General features: G+C 50.1%; 4 protein-coding genes across 4 annotated transcripts; 3 read left to right on the forward strand and 1 right to left on the reverse strand.

Moving 5' to 3' along the window:
• The first annotated feature begins 9 nt into the window (after positions 1-9).
• Positions 10-3,713, forward strand: P153DRAFT_308299 (L domain-like protein). The gene is made up of 2 exons (XM_033664699.1): positions 10-1,933; positions 1,999-3,713. The coding sequence occupies exons 1-2, from the start codon at positions 161-163 to the stop codon at positions 3,472-3,474; spliced, it is 3,249 nt and encodes a 1,082-aa protein (XP_033527835.1). The 5' UTR covers positions 10-160; the 3' UTR covers positions 3,475-3,713.
• A 1,156-nt stretch (positions 3,714-4,869) lies between these two features.
• On the forward strand, positions 4,870-5,922 carry P153DRAFT_282607 (uncharacterized protein; the record flags this gene model as incomplete). Its single annotated transcript, XM_033663218.1, has 1 exon — positions 4,870-5,922. A coding segment is annotated over one exon (1,053 nt), but the record flags the coding sequence as incomplete, so codon positions are not given.
• Positions 5,923-7,735: 1,813 nt separating this feature from the next.
• On the reverse strand, positions 7,736-9,967 carry P153DRAFT_381879 (uncharacterized protein; the record flags this gene model as incomplete). Its single annotated transcript, XM_033670083.1, has 1 exon — positions 7,736-9,967. The coding sequence occupies one exon, from the start codon at positions 9,965-9,967 to the stop codon at positions 7,736-7,738; it is 2,232 nt and encodes a 743-aa protein (XP_033527837.1).
• A 714-nt stretch (positions 9,968-10,681) lies between these two features.
• Positions 10,682-13,220, forward strand: P153DRAFT_428420 (MFS multidrug transporter-like protein). Its single transcript, XM_033672716.1, has 6 exons — positions 10,682-11,140; positions 11,192-11,316; positions 11,373-11,613; positions 11,666-11,719; positions 11,772-12,205; positions 12,259-13,220. The coding sequence occupies exons 1-6, from the start codon at positions 11,059-11,061 to the stop codon at positions 12,940-12,942; spliced, it is 1,620 nt and encodes a 539-aa protein (XP_033527838.1). The 5' UTR covers positions 10,682-11,058; the 3' UTR covers positions 12,943-13,220.
• Positions 13,221-13,427: the final 207 nt, after the last annotated feature.

Genomic DNA, 13,427 nt, shown 5'->3' on the forward strand with positions numbered 1-13,427 from the left:
CGATGCGGCCCTGTGCCCACGAACTGTTGCTCTGAGCAACCAGGGAGCTCAGACGCAAACGCGAGCCCGGCGCGCCAGATCTCGGGACCGTTTCGCCTTATTTCTCCTGGGTCATGGGTTTCATGAAACGTATTCTTGCTGCCCATTGAAGGCTTTTACCATGGACCAACCGGCCGTCCCTCGTCCGTCTGGTCTACCCAAACCAGCAACGTCTCGACTCCCGGTGCTCAGATCCTCCGTGAGCCACTCTCAGCTGCGAACGCCTTCTTCGACCGAGCAGTTGCGCAAGAAAACGTCTGTTTCTTCATTGTCGCGGGCAAGCCTCGCTGCGCCAGCACCAGCACTAGCTCCAAAACCAACACCAGCCCCAGCACAGCAGAGGATATCGACACTGCAGAAGAAGTCCTCGAGAGTGTCACTTGCTCCCACCAACGCCCCCCACACTGCCATCTCCGCCACACCCAACACCAGACGACGAGCGAGCGGTATTCCCAGCGCTGGCCCAACTCGAACCAACGATGCGCCTGTCTTCAAGAGACCCTTTGCCCGTCAGCCGTCCTTTCAGACCAAACCTGCGCCACAGCCAGCGTCAAAGCCGGACGTGAGAAAAGAGGATGACGCATTGGGCAGTTTGGACGGTTTCCGTTCGGCTTCTCGCGCGTCTTCAAGAGCAGAGTCCCGGACTGGATTCCGGGAAAGCGATAATGATTTAGAGCCTGAACAGGCTGAACACTCCAAGGGAAAGCAACAGCTATCGCTCTCAGACAGGACTATTGAGAGTCTCGCACACCTTCCATCGTCTCCCGCTGGTAGGAAGGGGAGAAGAAGATCTAGCTTCTATGGTGTGGACGATGGCATGCCCCCTCCATTACGACCTGCTTCGGCCCTGTCGTCAAGCAATAGCAGACCGACCTCAAGCGACGGCGCCTCTCTTGCACCCCCAGTGACTCCACACAAGTATGGTGCCCTACCCGGCAGGCTCGCCATGACAGCCCCTGGCAAACGAAGCGTCAGCGCCCTTGTACCCATGTCCACTGCAACCCCGAGCAGAACGTCCTCAGTCTCTCGTCCTGTTTCCACTGTCAAGAAACAGCCGCCCTCTCTAGCGCAGAACCTCCAAACTACGCCAAAACCGCGTCCTCTGTCTAATAGCAAAAGCATGGTCGCGCGTACACCAAAGTCTCGGCCCTCGTTGGCCGGTACTTTTGGGCAGGCCATCTCGCCTCCCAGTGCTACAATAGCAAGTCCTGTCGCGCCGTCTCCCAGTCGCGACGCCCCTCTTACGAGCCGGAAGGTGACCAGCTCCTCCAACACTCTCCGTGAACAACTAGCCAAGGCTAAAGCTGTACGAAAGGCGGATGCTACAAAACCATCCGAATCACCTGTAAAACCTGGGGGTTCCTCCAACGCACTACGAGAGCAGATCGCCAAGGCTAGAGAAGCTGCTCGGAAAGCCAAGGTTGAGCCCATGAGAACCTCCACACCCCCTAGAGATGCGATTGTGCCTGATCCTGCTGAAGTGGCGGAGTTCGACTTTGGTCTCGACGATCCTTTCAACCAGACTGCAAAGGGCACCAAGTCTCTGATGAAAAAACGCATCGATGGTGCTCGGGTAGATGGACGTTTGAATATTGCTGTGATGGGTCTCAAAGATATACCCGACGAAGTGCTCAACATGTACACCTATGACCCTAGTGATACCTCCGTAGCTTGGGGTGAAGTCATGGATTTAGCCACAATCATAGCTGCTGACAACGAGCTGGCAAACATTCCAGAATCCATGTTCCCAGACGTCGATGTTGAAGACGTGATTGATTCGGACGAAGCGGGCCCTCAATTCGGAGGCGTGCAGAGCCTGGATTTTCATGGAAACGTGTTGCGAGAGCTGCCCATGGGCATGAGAAGGCTGACACAGCTCTCGAAACTGAACCTCGTAAGTGCTAACCATGCTTTCGAGTTGTACTACTCCGTGCATGAAGATGTGCTAACTCTAGACAGTCACGAAACCAGCTCCCTATGGAAGCGTTTGATGTCATCTCTCAGATTGCCACACTTCGTGAGCTCAAGCTTGCTGAGAACGCCTTGCAAGGCGACCTACCATCTGTTCTCGGAAACATGTCCCAACTCGAGGTGCTTGAGCTACAAAACAACAAACTCACCAGCCTACCGGCTGAGATCCGTCAACTCACACATTTGCGAACGCTTAACGTTGCTGAGAACCAGCTAGAGACTGTCCCGATGGATTTGTTCACCGCAACACCACTTACTGAGCTCTTCGCGTCGAAGAATCGTTTCAGTGGCTACTTCTTTACTATCGATGCAGCCGAACATCTGCAGCACCTTCAGCTATCGATGAATTCACTGACATCTCTTTCCAAGTCGGACATCGTGAGATTACCTGCGTTGAAGCACTTGGATGTGACAGCAAATCGGCTAGTCGGGTTTCCCAGCGTGACTTCTTGGACCAAGTTGGCCACGCTGTTGGTAGGCGATAACAAGCTTAAGGTCTTCCCGGAGGGCTTCTGCTCCTTGCAACAGCTTCGAGTTGCAGACTTTACTGGGAACGACCTCACCAAGCTGGAAGAAGAAATAGCGCTTATGCAATCACTGAAAACCCTTACAATAGCGGCCAATCCCCTCCGCGAGCGCAAATATCTGACGATGAATACGGAGGATATTCAGCGTGACCTAGCTTCTCGATTGCAGCCTGCAATGGACGAGGCCGTTGAGTTCGAAGATGGGGAGGGCGTTGCTGCTGATGGCACAACGTCAGACTCTAAGGACGGTTGGCAAATGACACCTGCTGGTACACTTGACCTCTCTTCCAAGCAGCTGACAGAGTTTTCGGATGAGGCCACCTTGAAGACCTTTGCAGAGTCAAACGAGGTCCGACAGCTACTCCTCCAACAAAACGCACTCGAATTCATACCAAGCACGCTATTCCACTTAACTCACCTCACTGTCCTCGACTTATCAAAGAACAATATCGAGAACGCCCTCGCAGCACCGCTCGAACTACCTAAGCTCCGCGATCTCCGCCTCGCTGGCAACAAGCTCAAAACTCTCATAACACTCATGAGGCACCTCACCGCTCCTGCTCTGCAAAACCTCGACATCAGCCAAAACCGCCTTTCCGGCTCATTACCACCGCTACGCACTTACTTCCCCGAACTCATCCTGCTCGTAGCGGCTGATAACAGTTTTTCGGAGGTCACCGCAGAGTCGCTCCAGGGGCTGAAGATGGCAAATCTGAGTAACAACGATATCGAGCGTCTAGAACCGAGGATCGGCCTGCTTCAAGGGACTTTGAATGGTTTGAATGTTGAGGGCAACAAGTTCCGCGTTCCGAACTACCAGGTCCTACAGAAGGGAACAGATTCCGTGTTGACGTGGCTAAGGGATAAGATTCCGCGTGAGAGCTGGGACTCGTCGCACACAGAGTTTTTTGATGCGGATGATGGCATGAAATTTTAGTATTCGGGTTGTTGGTTTGCGTATTCTGAGATCGGCGGGCTGATGTCAGATACCTATGGTGCTCGGAGGCTTTGGCTTTTGCCCTTTTTCTTTTGAATACGCGTCGTGGTTTTTTTCGTTGGATTCTTGTATATCATTTTGGTACATTTTTTCTAATCACATTTTTGTCGATTGTTATCTGGACTTGTGTTGAGATGGGTATATCATACAGACGACGCGTTACAGGTGTGGTTACTCAGTTTTGCATGTTGAATAATTTGCTCATTGCGATTGCCTTCGAGTGAAGCGACGAGACAACTACGTCTCAGTCGCGTGACGTAATTCGAGCCATGTGACACCATCAATCATTATGAACATCCACGACTCCCCTTCCCTCTCACGAACGGAACCTCTTCGATTGTGTCTCAGCCGCGCTGGGATAACCCCGTCTCGGTTGTCACTTCACACCAGCCTTCGATCTCCTCTCCAATCACGAACGAAACTTAATGCACGTCTCAGCCGCCATGCATGTGCAGGAGGCGCAGAATCGACTGGCTATGGCCTTTCGCCTTCCTACCCCGCTTGATGTCTAATGAGACCAGGCTGAAGATAACAACATCGATATTCTCAAAGAATAAGTCTTTCACCTTCGAAAGCGGATCGAACATGCAACGACGCAAGGCACTACCACTTGATGAGGAGGCATATGCTGATGGATTGGGCGAATATACGAGCATTTATGGTGGACCGGCATTTCACAGCCCTACGCCTGCTAAGCTGACTGCTCCGTTTGCTCGAGAGTCACGCTCACCAAGAGTCACGTTGTCTTCTGATATTTACGCGCATGCGCCGGAGCTTAACAGAGAGGCGGAAGGTCTTCAGCTATGGCAACAGCATCGTGGACCGCGAGATCAGGAAACGACCGGTCGCACAACCAATGCCGGCTACTCAAGACCTTCTCTAGACGAACACAAGCCCAGTCTTTCAGAGGTCAATACTCGAATTCATCTATCTTCTCAAGCGCCAGAGTATGGAGAGCCACCGCCGTCAGAACTTACAGAGTACGGCAGAGAACCGGTATATGGAATTTTGAGGGTATTGCCTGCACATCGATTATCATACCCTCAAACAAGAGATAGCGTTCACAATGACCCTCCACCTGAGCCGCCGCAACGCCTCTGTAACTCCGATCAACTTCAAAATATAGTGACGTCTTCCACAATGGCATCATCGCAATCTCGCCACATTATGTTGACTGAGCAAGCTCATCCACCTTCACAATATGCTTGTGAAATTGCGGCGCCCAATCTCAGCGCTCGCGAAGCCCACGATGACATAATTCGTCGTCTTCAAAAGGCCGAAACGGGTGTGAAGCGGCAAGATTCGCTGGGGTCAGCGATGTTGAAAAGCTTGTCCATGACAAAGATTGTTGCGAGCTCGCAAACGACGGATAGCTACACTCTGGAGTGTCTGGCTGACGTGCTTGAAGAGGCCGCGGAGGAGGGTAATCTCCCTCTTGTCGAGGCTGCTATTGAAATGGGAGCTGATGTGCAATATCGGTCGAACAGAACGATAGGGAAAAAGCGGCACCATGCACTTGAGAAAGCTGCCTTTAAGGGTCACGCTCCTGTTGTTGACTACTTACTTCGAAGAGGTGCCATCAACAATGATGTCCTACGCAGGGTTCGTACGAAAGACCTTAGAAGGTGGAAGTACACACACGTTGATCTCATGTTACTGGATGCGATATATGCTGGTCACGTTGAACTTGCTATCTGTCTTCTCTCGGCTCATGGTGCATATCCGGAAACTGAGGAATGCTCCATTGATGGATACAGCGCGACAAGGTCTGTAATACATGGAGTCTCTGAGATGAAGAGCATTGATCGAGGCATGAGAATCCTAGAAGTAATCCTCAGGAACACAGCCTTCAAGCCTTCCAGAACAACCGTCGACTATTCCCCGGATCATCGGTATCTTCCGCACTCAGCTCTCTCTCGCTTCGTGCAAGCAGGGTGGGTGGACGCAGTGGAAATGATGTTGTCTATTGAAGATCTGACCACAAATTATAAATGTGGCCGTGCGGTATATCCTCTCAACGCTTTGTCTGTAGCGACATGGGAAAAGCGACCCCAGGATTCCCTCCGCATCCTGAAGCTCCTTATCGACAGAAAGTTCGATCTAAACTTTGCACAAAACTTACCTGGAGATGGCAAGGCAGAAACCGCACTTGGAAGAGCCACGAGAGCCGGCGTAGCTGAAGGAGTAGCACTCATCCTTCAAAGGAAGCCTGCATTGCTGAAGGAAACATTTACTTATTCCCAGGCTCTGACGTTCGAGGACGACAACGATAATTTCAAAACTCTCTCGATATCGCTTCTTAGTGTTGCAATTATCGACGGTAGCACAGAGACTGCCAAAGTTCTACTTCATAATGGCGCTCACCCCCGTGATGCAGCCTTCCAAGTTCCCAACAACCACTATCTTGGCAAACGGACTGCCATAAATCTTGCTGGGCAATGCTACCAACCTAAGTGTCTTGAGATTCTCAAGTACATGTTCGAGGTTGCCCCAGAACTGAGAGAGGAGACACTCGAAAGTATGATACCACATCGCGACCCAGAAGTAATCAGATACATGATGGAGATTTCTTCAAAACACCTGGACAAAGCTTTCAAGGCCTCCGTACCTAACTGCAACTTGGAGATTCTGAAATTAATGACTGGAGCTCGTTCCAGACACACGGACAAGGCTTTTGAAGCTCTTTTACCCAGTTGCAGCCTAGACATCGTCAAATACATGGTTCAAGTAGCCCCGAAACATGTGGGCAAGAGTCTTGGATATGCGGTTCACCGACTCGACGTCGAATGTGTCAGTCTTATACTGGAGTCCAAACCGATCGGTGCCCTGTACGTAGATCTTCGAGGTGACGCAGATCTTCGAGATAAACCTCAGATGCATCTGCCACACCTGTATGACGACGTCCTCAAGTGTATCAATGTCGGAAGAGATTTTGAAACAAAGAGGAAGCACGACCAGATCATCGACATGGTGATCGACTGGGACATAAACAACGAACTTCCAAGACCCACGATCCACTCTTTAACGGTGGCTATCAAAAACGACACTTACGATGGGGTCAAGAAGCTACTTCAGAAGGGAATCATCAGCAAACGTTCTCTGAATACGGGGAAAGTCAAGCACATCCATAAAGGAACAACCTGTCTTATCTTGGAATGGTGTGAGGTGACAAAAAAGAGTGCCGAATGGCAAGCGCTCTTGAGATATTACGGCGCGAAATAGTCCATCTTCTTAAACGAAGGAGGAATACGCTCATTTGGGCAGTGTCTGCAAGAACCTGTGGTAGATGAACGGTTCCGCAAGCAAACTTGCAATTCGCGTTCTGCATTGTGGGCTCGTAGGTCTGAGAAAGAATAGGACGACAGTCAGCTCAAGCAACGCGGTTCATCAAGCTACAGTCTACACTACAGTCAAATCCCATCCCGAAACGATGTGCTACGTTCAACGTCTAAGCATTCCAAACCCTTGGTGACGTCTACTGAAGAAGAAGGAAGATGACAGGGTTGGAATTGATCAGGAAAGGTTGTTCCAGCAACAAACCGCAAGGCATAATGCGTATCTCACCACGATTCGAGCTTGGAGGTAGATGTAAGCCTCACTTCTAAACTTAATCTTCTCTACACAACCTGCGGAGCGGTCAGGGGGATTTACGCAGAGGTAAGTAAGGTATGCACAAAGACGTTGGAGGTGCAGTACGAATAAGGCACACCACGCGTAAGTGTATCGCACACATGCAGTCTCACAGATAGCTTCAATATGAGACTCAATGCTGTGTGGTTTGGCGTGAGAATTGTATAGATAGAGAGAAGCAGCTTGGTGTTGGGGAGAAGTGGGATGTCTCTGGCATGGGATGGCGTATTGCGCAACGTCCGAGTAATCTTGCCGTAGCGATATTTCTATGTGGGAGGCAATAGTATCTACGTACAGAAATCGCTGGACTTTTTATTGGTACTGGATAATGTGGTGGGTATGGTGTGGTCTGGGTATAAAGAAAGTCTTGCAGATATGTAGCGTGACTGATATTAGAGGGTTTGGCCAGAAATGTTTCCTGATCTTGATGATTGCTCTATTTAACCGACTCGATTATTGCTTTCTTACGTCTCTCTAAAGGGTCACACGTGTTTCCTCCTGGTCCATTACAACGTCCTTGGCATATATATCCTTGCATACCAAATGAGATTACACTGTCCATACATACGACTCATATCTTGTCAATCGGCTCGCCATTTCTGTTCAACAACTGCAGTTCATGCGTGCTCCCGGTACGACGACGGTTCACAGCCTGACTTCTTCCATCGTCCAAGCCCGTCTTCAAAACGAACTCAGTCTTGTCGTGCCCATTCTTTTTGAGAAACTGCTGAACCTCATTGTCTGTCGTATTGGCCGCATATTGAATAGTGTGGTCCACATCTTTTGAAGCAATTTGTGCGAAAGCCTGCCATGCATTCCCAAGGAGAGAATGCTTGGTCTTCGTGAGGAACAGGATCGTCGCGGCGAGAATGAGGATGAAATGGATGGCTAGTAGTACCATTATGACGATAAAGCCGACCCATTGCATTGGTACAACGACGGTGGAAGAAGCTGTATGTGTTGAGCGGCCAGTGACCTCGAATTGCGGGAAAAAGTCATAATAGGCCATCTGCGTGATTACAGTAAGAAAGGCCTGGAGCGCGAGCGCTGGGTTATTTGTGTTCTTCATGATGTCCTGAAAGATGGCTGCGTGTGATCTATGGACTGATTGACCTGTACTTTTCGAGGACATGACGAGGGTTGGTTCCCCTTCAGTGAACTCAGACCCTAGATTGAGAAAAATGAAATTAGACTTGATCACCGTATAGATAGATGACCATATAGATGATTGAGTTGCGTTCTTCATACTAGAATAACTCCAGTCTATTGCTGGACGTAAACTGGGTATACCGCGTAATGAGAGCGACGACTCAGAGGTTGCACCGAGCACGCGCTGAATATCATCGGTGGAGTAGGATTGAGAGGCACTGTTCCATTGCAGTTCGGGCTCAGTATAATCCTGGTCGCTGTGTATGACGACGTCATACTCGGTCGTAGTGAAGTCCGCAAAGCACAAGCTAGCATCCAAACCAAGGCCCAATGAACTGTTGCTGGTGGTGAATTTCGTCCAAGGGCCTGAAGAGGTCTGATTCCACTCCAACTGTCCGCGATCCTCTTCGAGTACACTGTCATCATAGTATGCCGTGTCCCAACTGCTCATGGCACCCGTCGTGTTCAATACCAAGAATTGAAAAGGACTTTGCATTGGGCCTCCGTCTTGTATATTCTCCGAAAACTGGATTGAGTCAAGGAAGTAGGAAAAGCAGACCGACATCTCCCAGTAGGAGGAAACATCGTCTTCTGATGACATGGTAGCCGCGCACACAAACTGCGGTGTGACATCGCTTTCCTCAGAGGCATCTGAAGAATTGGTGGACCTGAGAGCAGGATACGAGCCTTCCCAAGTCAAGTTACCCGCTACTGTCAGCACGTCGCTATTCAAAGAAATCCGGGTGATGATCAACGACGGCGCAACGCACATGACCCTTGAGTCGACAACACTGGCCGGCCCATTATAGCTTCTCAAGCTGCGCTGATCCAGAGAATTGAACGGAAGATAAGCACGAAGCGCCTTTCCGGTGTCTACGTAGTTTATGGCCTCGTACGGCGACTCAGTGTACTCGGCGAATCGGGCGTACGTCGATGGCGCATTTTTTATGTAGTCCATCCCTGAGGTGAAGAAATCCGTCCCACTCAGGGAGCTGTTTACTGGTATACCATAGGCAATAGAGCTCGAGTTACTATCGAAAACAACGGGCGTAGGTCCAAAATCGCTCAGGAGGAGGGTCGAAGTGAATTGTAGTGCGAATGAGTTTAGGACGGCGAGTACGACGGCAGCAACATAGAAAAATTGCGATGGAGTGTGAATAGAAAGAATGTTGGTCCAGTGAGTTTGTGGGCCGGTGTTTACACTTCGAATAACGGATAGGAGAGGTAGTCGTGATGTGGGTACTCCAATGTTCTCGAGAACCAGTGCTGCTACAAGAGCGCTAAATACACCCATCTGAGCTGTGATTGCAAGCCTGATGGCGACAGTGCAGATGGTTACAACTCGCGCGGTCCACGCTCTTTCAACGATATGATACCACACTGGGGGTGCAGCTCCGCCTTGCATCGCGTCACGCGATCCTGCCCACAGCAGTCCTAGAAATGCAACTGCTAAGAGGGTTGCAATAGTTCCAAAAACAAGAACACCGATATTGTACCACCCGAGCTTGTCCCAAAGGCCTCTTCCATGTGTAGGTGGCGGTCGCGTATCCGACGCCGAGGATTGTTCGGATTGTTGGACATTGTAATGCGTTTTCCCTGCTTGTGGAAGGGCAGAATACGTCTGGGACGATCCAGCAACCGGAGCGGGAGACATTGAATGGTCTCGCATGGGTGGTTGTAACGCTTGACGTTACCGTTGAATTAAGTTACTATGGGATTCCGAACGTCGAATGGGTCATGCAGCGGATGCGCCCTTTAAGGCTTGTTTCCTTGCGGCGGCGCCACTGGTAGGGACTGGCGGGTTAGATTTGGACAGCTTGGACAGCGGGCAGCGGTTCGGCTGTAGGCTGGAGCAATGAAGCAACCTATAGTCTGCCTATTGGAGCATTTTACTAGCTAGCGACTTGCTTTAACAGCGCCTCCCTGCACATACCCCGTCCCGTTCCAGTCAGAACGTCCGGCTAACGCAAGGCGGGCCTGCAAGCTGAACATTCAGCTGGCTTTTGTGCGCCTCATGCTGCAAGCACATTGATTTGTGGCGACAAAAGTCTTGCCATTGCGATACGCTAATATGGTTCGGCAGCCTCAATAATTGTGATAGGCATGAATAGTATAAAGTGTAATGATGCCGAGAAAAAGAACTACTTCAACGTTGGATTAACTGGAAGTGCCAAGAGTAGGAGGGAACCGTATTTCTCCTCTCTTTGTGGGTCGCAGCGGATACGATGACAGGGATGATTCCCGACCTCCAGGTCTGGCCGCTGATCATGGACGCTAGGTAGGTTAGAGCAGACGCGCCTGTAGGCTTGCGTGTTGAACTTCACACATACAGCGTGTTTTCTGTGGGTTGTGTGGACCACCGGGTCTCGGGATGACAATCCCGATCACATGACATGAAAATGCTCAGGTTGACGTCATGTGATCGGGATTGACCCGGTGGTATACTGTTCACAAGTCTAGAATCACATTCAACGCGTTAGATTCATGTCACAACGAGACCTTGACAGTGACAACGAACATAGATTTTGAACTCGCCAAGGCCCGATAACGGCGATAACGAAACTCTTGCCACACCCCCTTGACCTTTGGTCCTCACTCCGCGTCGCGTACCCTACTTTCGGTCGTTGATCCGTCACACAACGCTCACTCTGAACAAACCAACCATAGACTACAAACCCGTAGAATATCTCTACGCGCTTGCAAATAATTGCAGGCGAAGCCGTAAGAATCAAGTCAGATTCGAGGATGTGTTTACTTAACAAGCGAAGAACAAACACGCGAGATGCGTCGGACGACAATTTCCCTGCCGCTCAGCTCTTTCTGCTCGGTATGTCATGTCCTCGAATTGAACGAGATAGCCACTGACATAATGGCACAGCGCTGGTTAGAGTGGCAGAGCCAATTGCCCTGACCTCCTTGTTCCCTTACGCGTGGAAGCTCGTCTTGAATTTCCACGTTTGCTCTGAATCAAACGCGCCTTTCTTCGCTGGCATACTGATTGCCGTAAGCTGATACCTTCATATACACTAATACAAAAACATTCACTGACATTAGAGAAGGCTTTTTCGCTCGCTGAAGCATGCAGCAGTATGTATTGGGGCGCCGTCTCAGACCGCGTTGGTCGTAAACCAGTGGTCATTTTGGGTTGTTTGGGGACAGTTCTTTCTCTACTAATCGTGGGGCTGGCTCCAAACTTCTGGGTCGCCCTCGCAGGGCGGATCCTCGGCGGTGCGCTCAATGGCAACATAGGAGTTATACAAACGATCGTGGGCGAGCTGGTCACGCGACCAGAACATGAACGTGAGTATACGCGTCTAGTTTTATACCCGTATCTCTACTAAGAAATCCCTAGCACGAGCGTACTCGGTCATGCCGTTTGTATGGAGTATCGGAACCATCATAGGCCGTAAGTCATTGTCTTAATTCCCATATCTTTTAGGTTGGTACTGACTATACAGCCTCTATCGGTGGTTACTTCGCAGAGCCAGCGCAGAATTTCCCATCCTTCTTCAATCCTACAGGTCCCTTTGCGACATTTCCGTATCTCCTTCCAAACCTAATTTGCGCCTCGTTGCTTGTAGTTTCCATTATCATGGCTTATTTCTTGCTGGAAGAAAGCCACCCAGATAGACGGCCGCAAGTATCTACCGGGGACGGCGAGAGGCATACTGCAGCGACCCCACTCTTCCCGACTCAAGGTGCTACTGCTGACGCCGGGGCTGATCTGACCACTGAATCGTATGGAACGTTCAACGCAGTTGAGGTGCGACGTGACGAGGTCTGGCATGTGCGATCTAACGGGGAATGGGTGGAGTCCTCAGTGAACGAAAAGGCCTTTACACCGGCAGTCGTCATGTTTGTAGTGGCTCTAGGAATATTCACGTACCATTCTGTAAGTTGCTTCAAAAAAAGGTCCAACTTTTACACTCGCTGACTTTTGATCAGATGACTTTCGATCACCTCCTACCTATATTCCTTCAAGACAAGCGAGCCGAGAACGAGGTCAACACATTAGATCTTTCTCTTTCCTCGTTGGGGGGTGGTCTTGGCATGCCGATTCAAACCGTCGGCATCATCCTATCTGTCAACGGCGTTATTCAACTCGCGATTCAAGCCTTTGTCTTTCCCCTACTAGCCAAATTCCTCGGTGTATGGCGGTTACTGCTCTTAGTCACGGTCTTTCATCCCCTTGCGTACTTTGCAGTTCCATTTCTACAGCTTCTTCCGACGAACATGGTATTCATTTCACTGTTTTGTTGCTTGGTCATCCGCAGCATCACCAGTATTCTTGCCTTCCCCCTTTTGCTCATCATGATCAAGGAGGCTGCGCCTGACAAGTCTCACCTCGGCAAGATTAATGGGCTCGCGGCTGCAACGGGTGCCGCTTGCCGAACAGTTGCTAGCCCTATCGCGGGTCTACTTTACGGTCTTTCAATCGAAATACACTTCACTCCCCTGGCATGGTGGGCGTCAGCCTTGGTAGCGGTTATCGGCGCGCTACAGATTCCGTTCCTCACTCGCGCATCAAATCAACATCACGCTCAAGTTCATACAGCAGCTCATCGCTACTCATCGAGCGATCGTCGCGGGGATGAAGTTGTTCACATCACCGTTCAGGATGAGGCGTAGAATGGAAACAATAGCTAGGTGTGATCAGATATGTGCTGGAAATTGCGAAGCTAGATTGACGGCGAGCGAACTTGCCGATCATTGGTGTCTTTCCTAACGTTACAAAAAAGCGATTCAGATGATACAATTGCATATTGAGGTTGGGCGTTTGATGGTTATCTCTGGGTAATGACATTGCTGGCGTTGCAAATTGACGGTAGACTTAATACCCAAGGATTGGGCATATGAGCAAGGAAGAGTCGTTGCAGACGGTAACTCGCATCAAAATAACAAGACAGTCTTCCAAGTTCCAACAATCGACTCCACCGTTTTGACAGTTCCGATTGACGAACGAGTCTTCCAGGACATACTCGTCGCCATGAATTAAGGTGAAACAAACTAGTGCGGAAAATTGTCGTTGTCTTATGATGATATCGTATTCGTCTAACAGTCATCCTCATATCCCGCTTGGTTGACTTGCACGCGCATAATGTTGACGTTTTGTA

This window comes from Dothidotthia symphoricarpi (genome assembly GCF_010015815.1).
Source record: "Dothidotthia symphoricarpi CBS 119687 unplaced genomic scaffold P153scaffold_3, whole genome shotgun sequence".
Lineage (NCBI taxonomy): Eukaryota > Fungi > Ascomycota > Dothideomycetes > Pleosporales > Dothidotthiaceae > Dothidotthia > Dothidotthia symphoricarpi.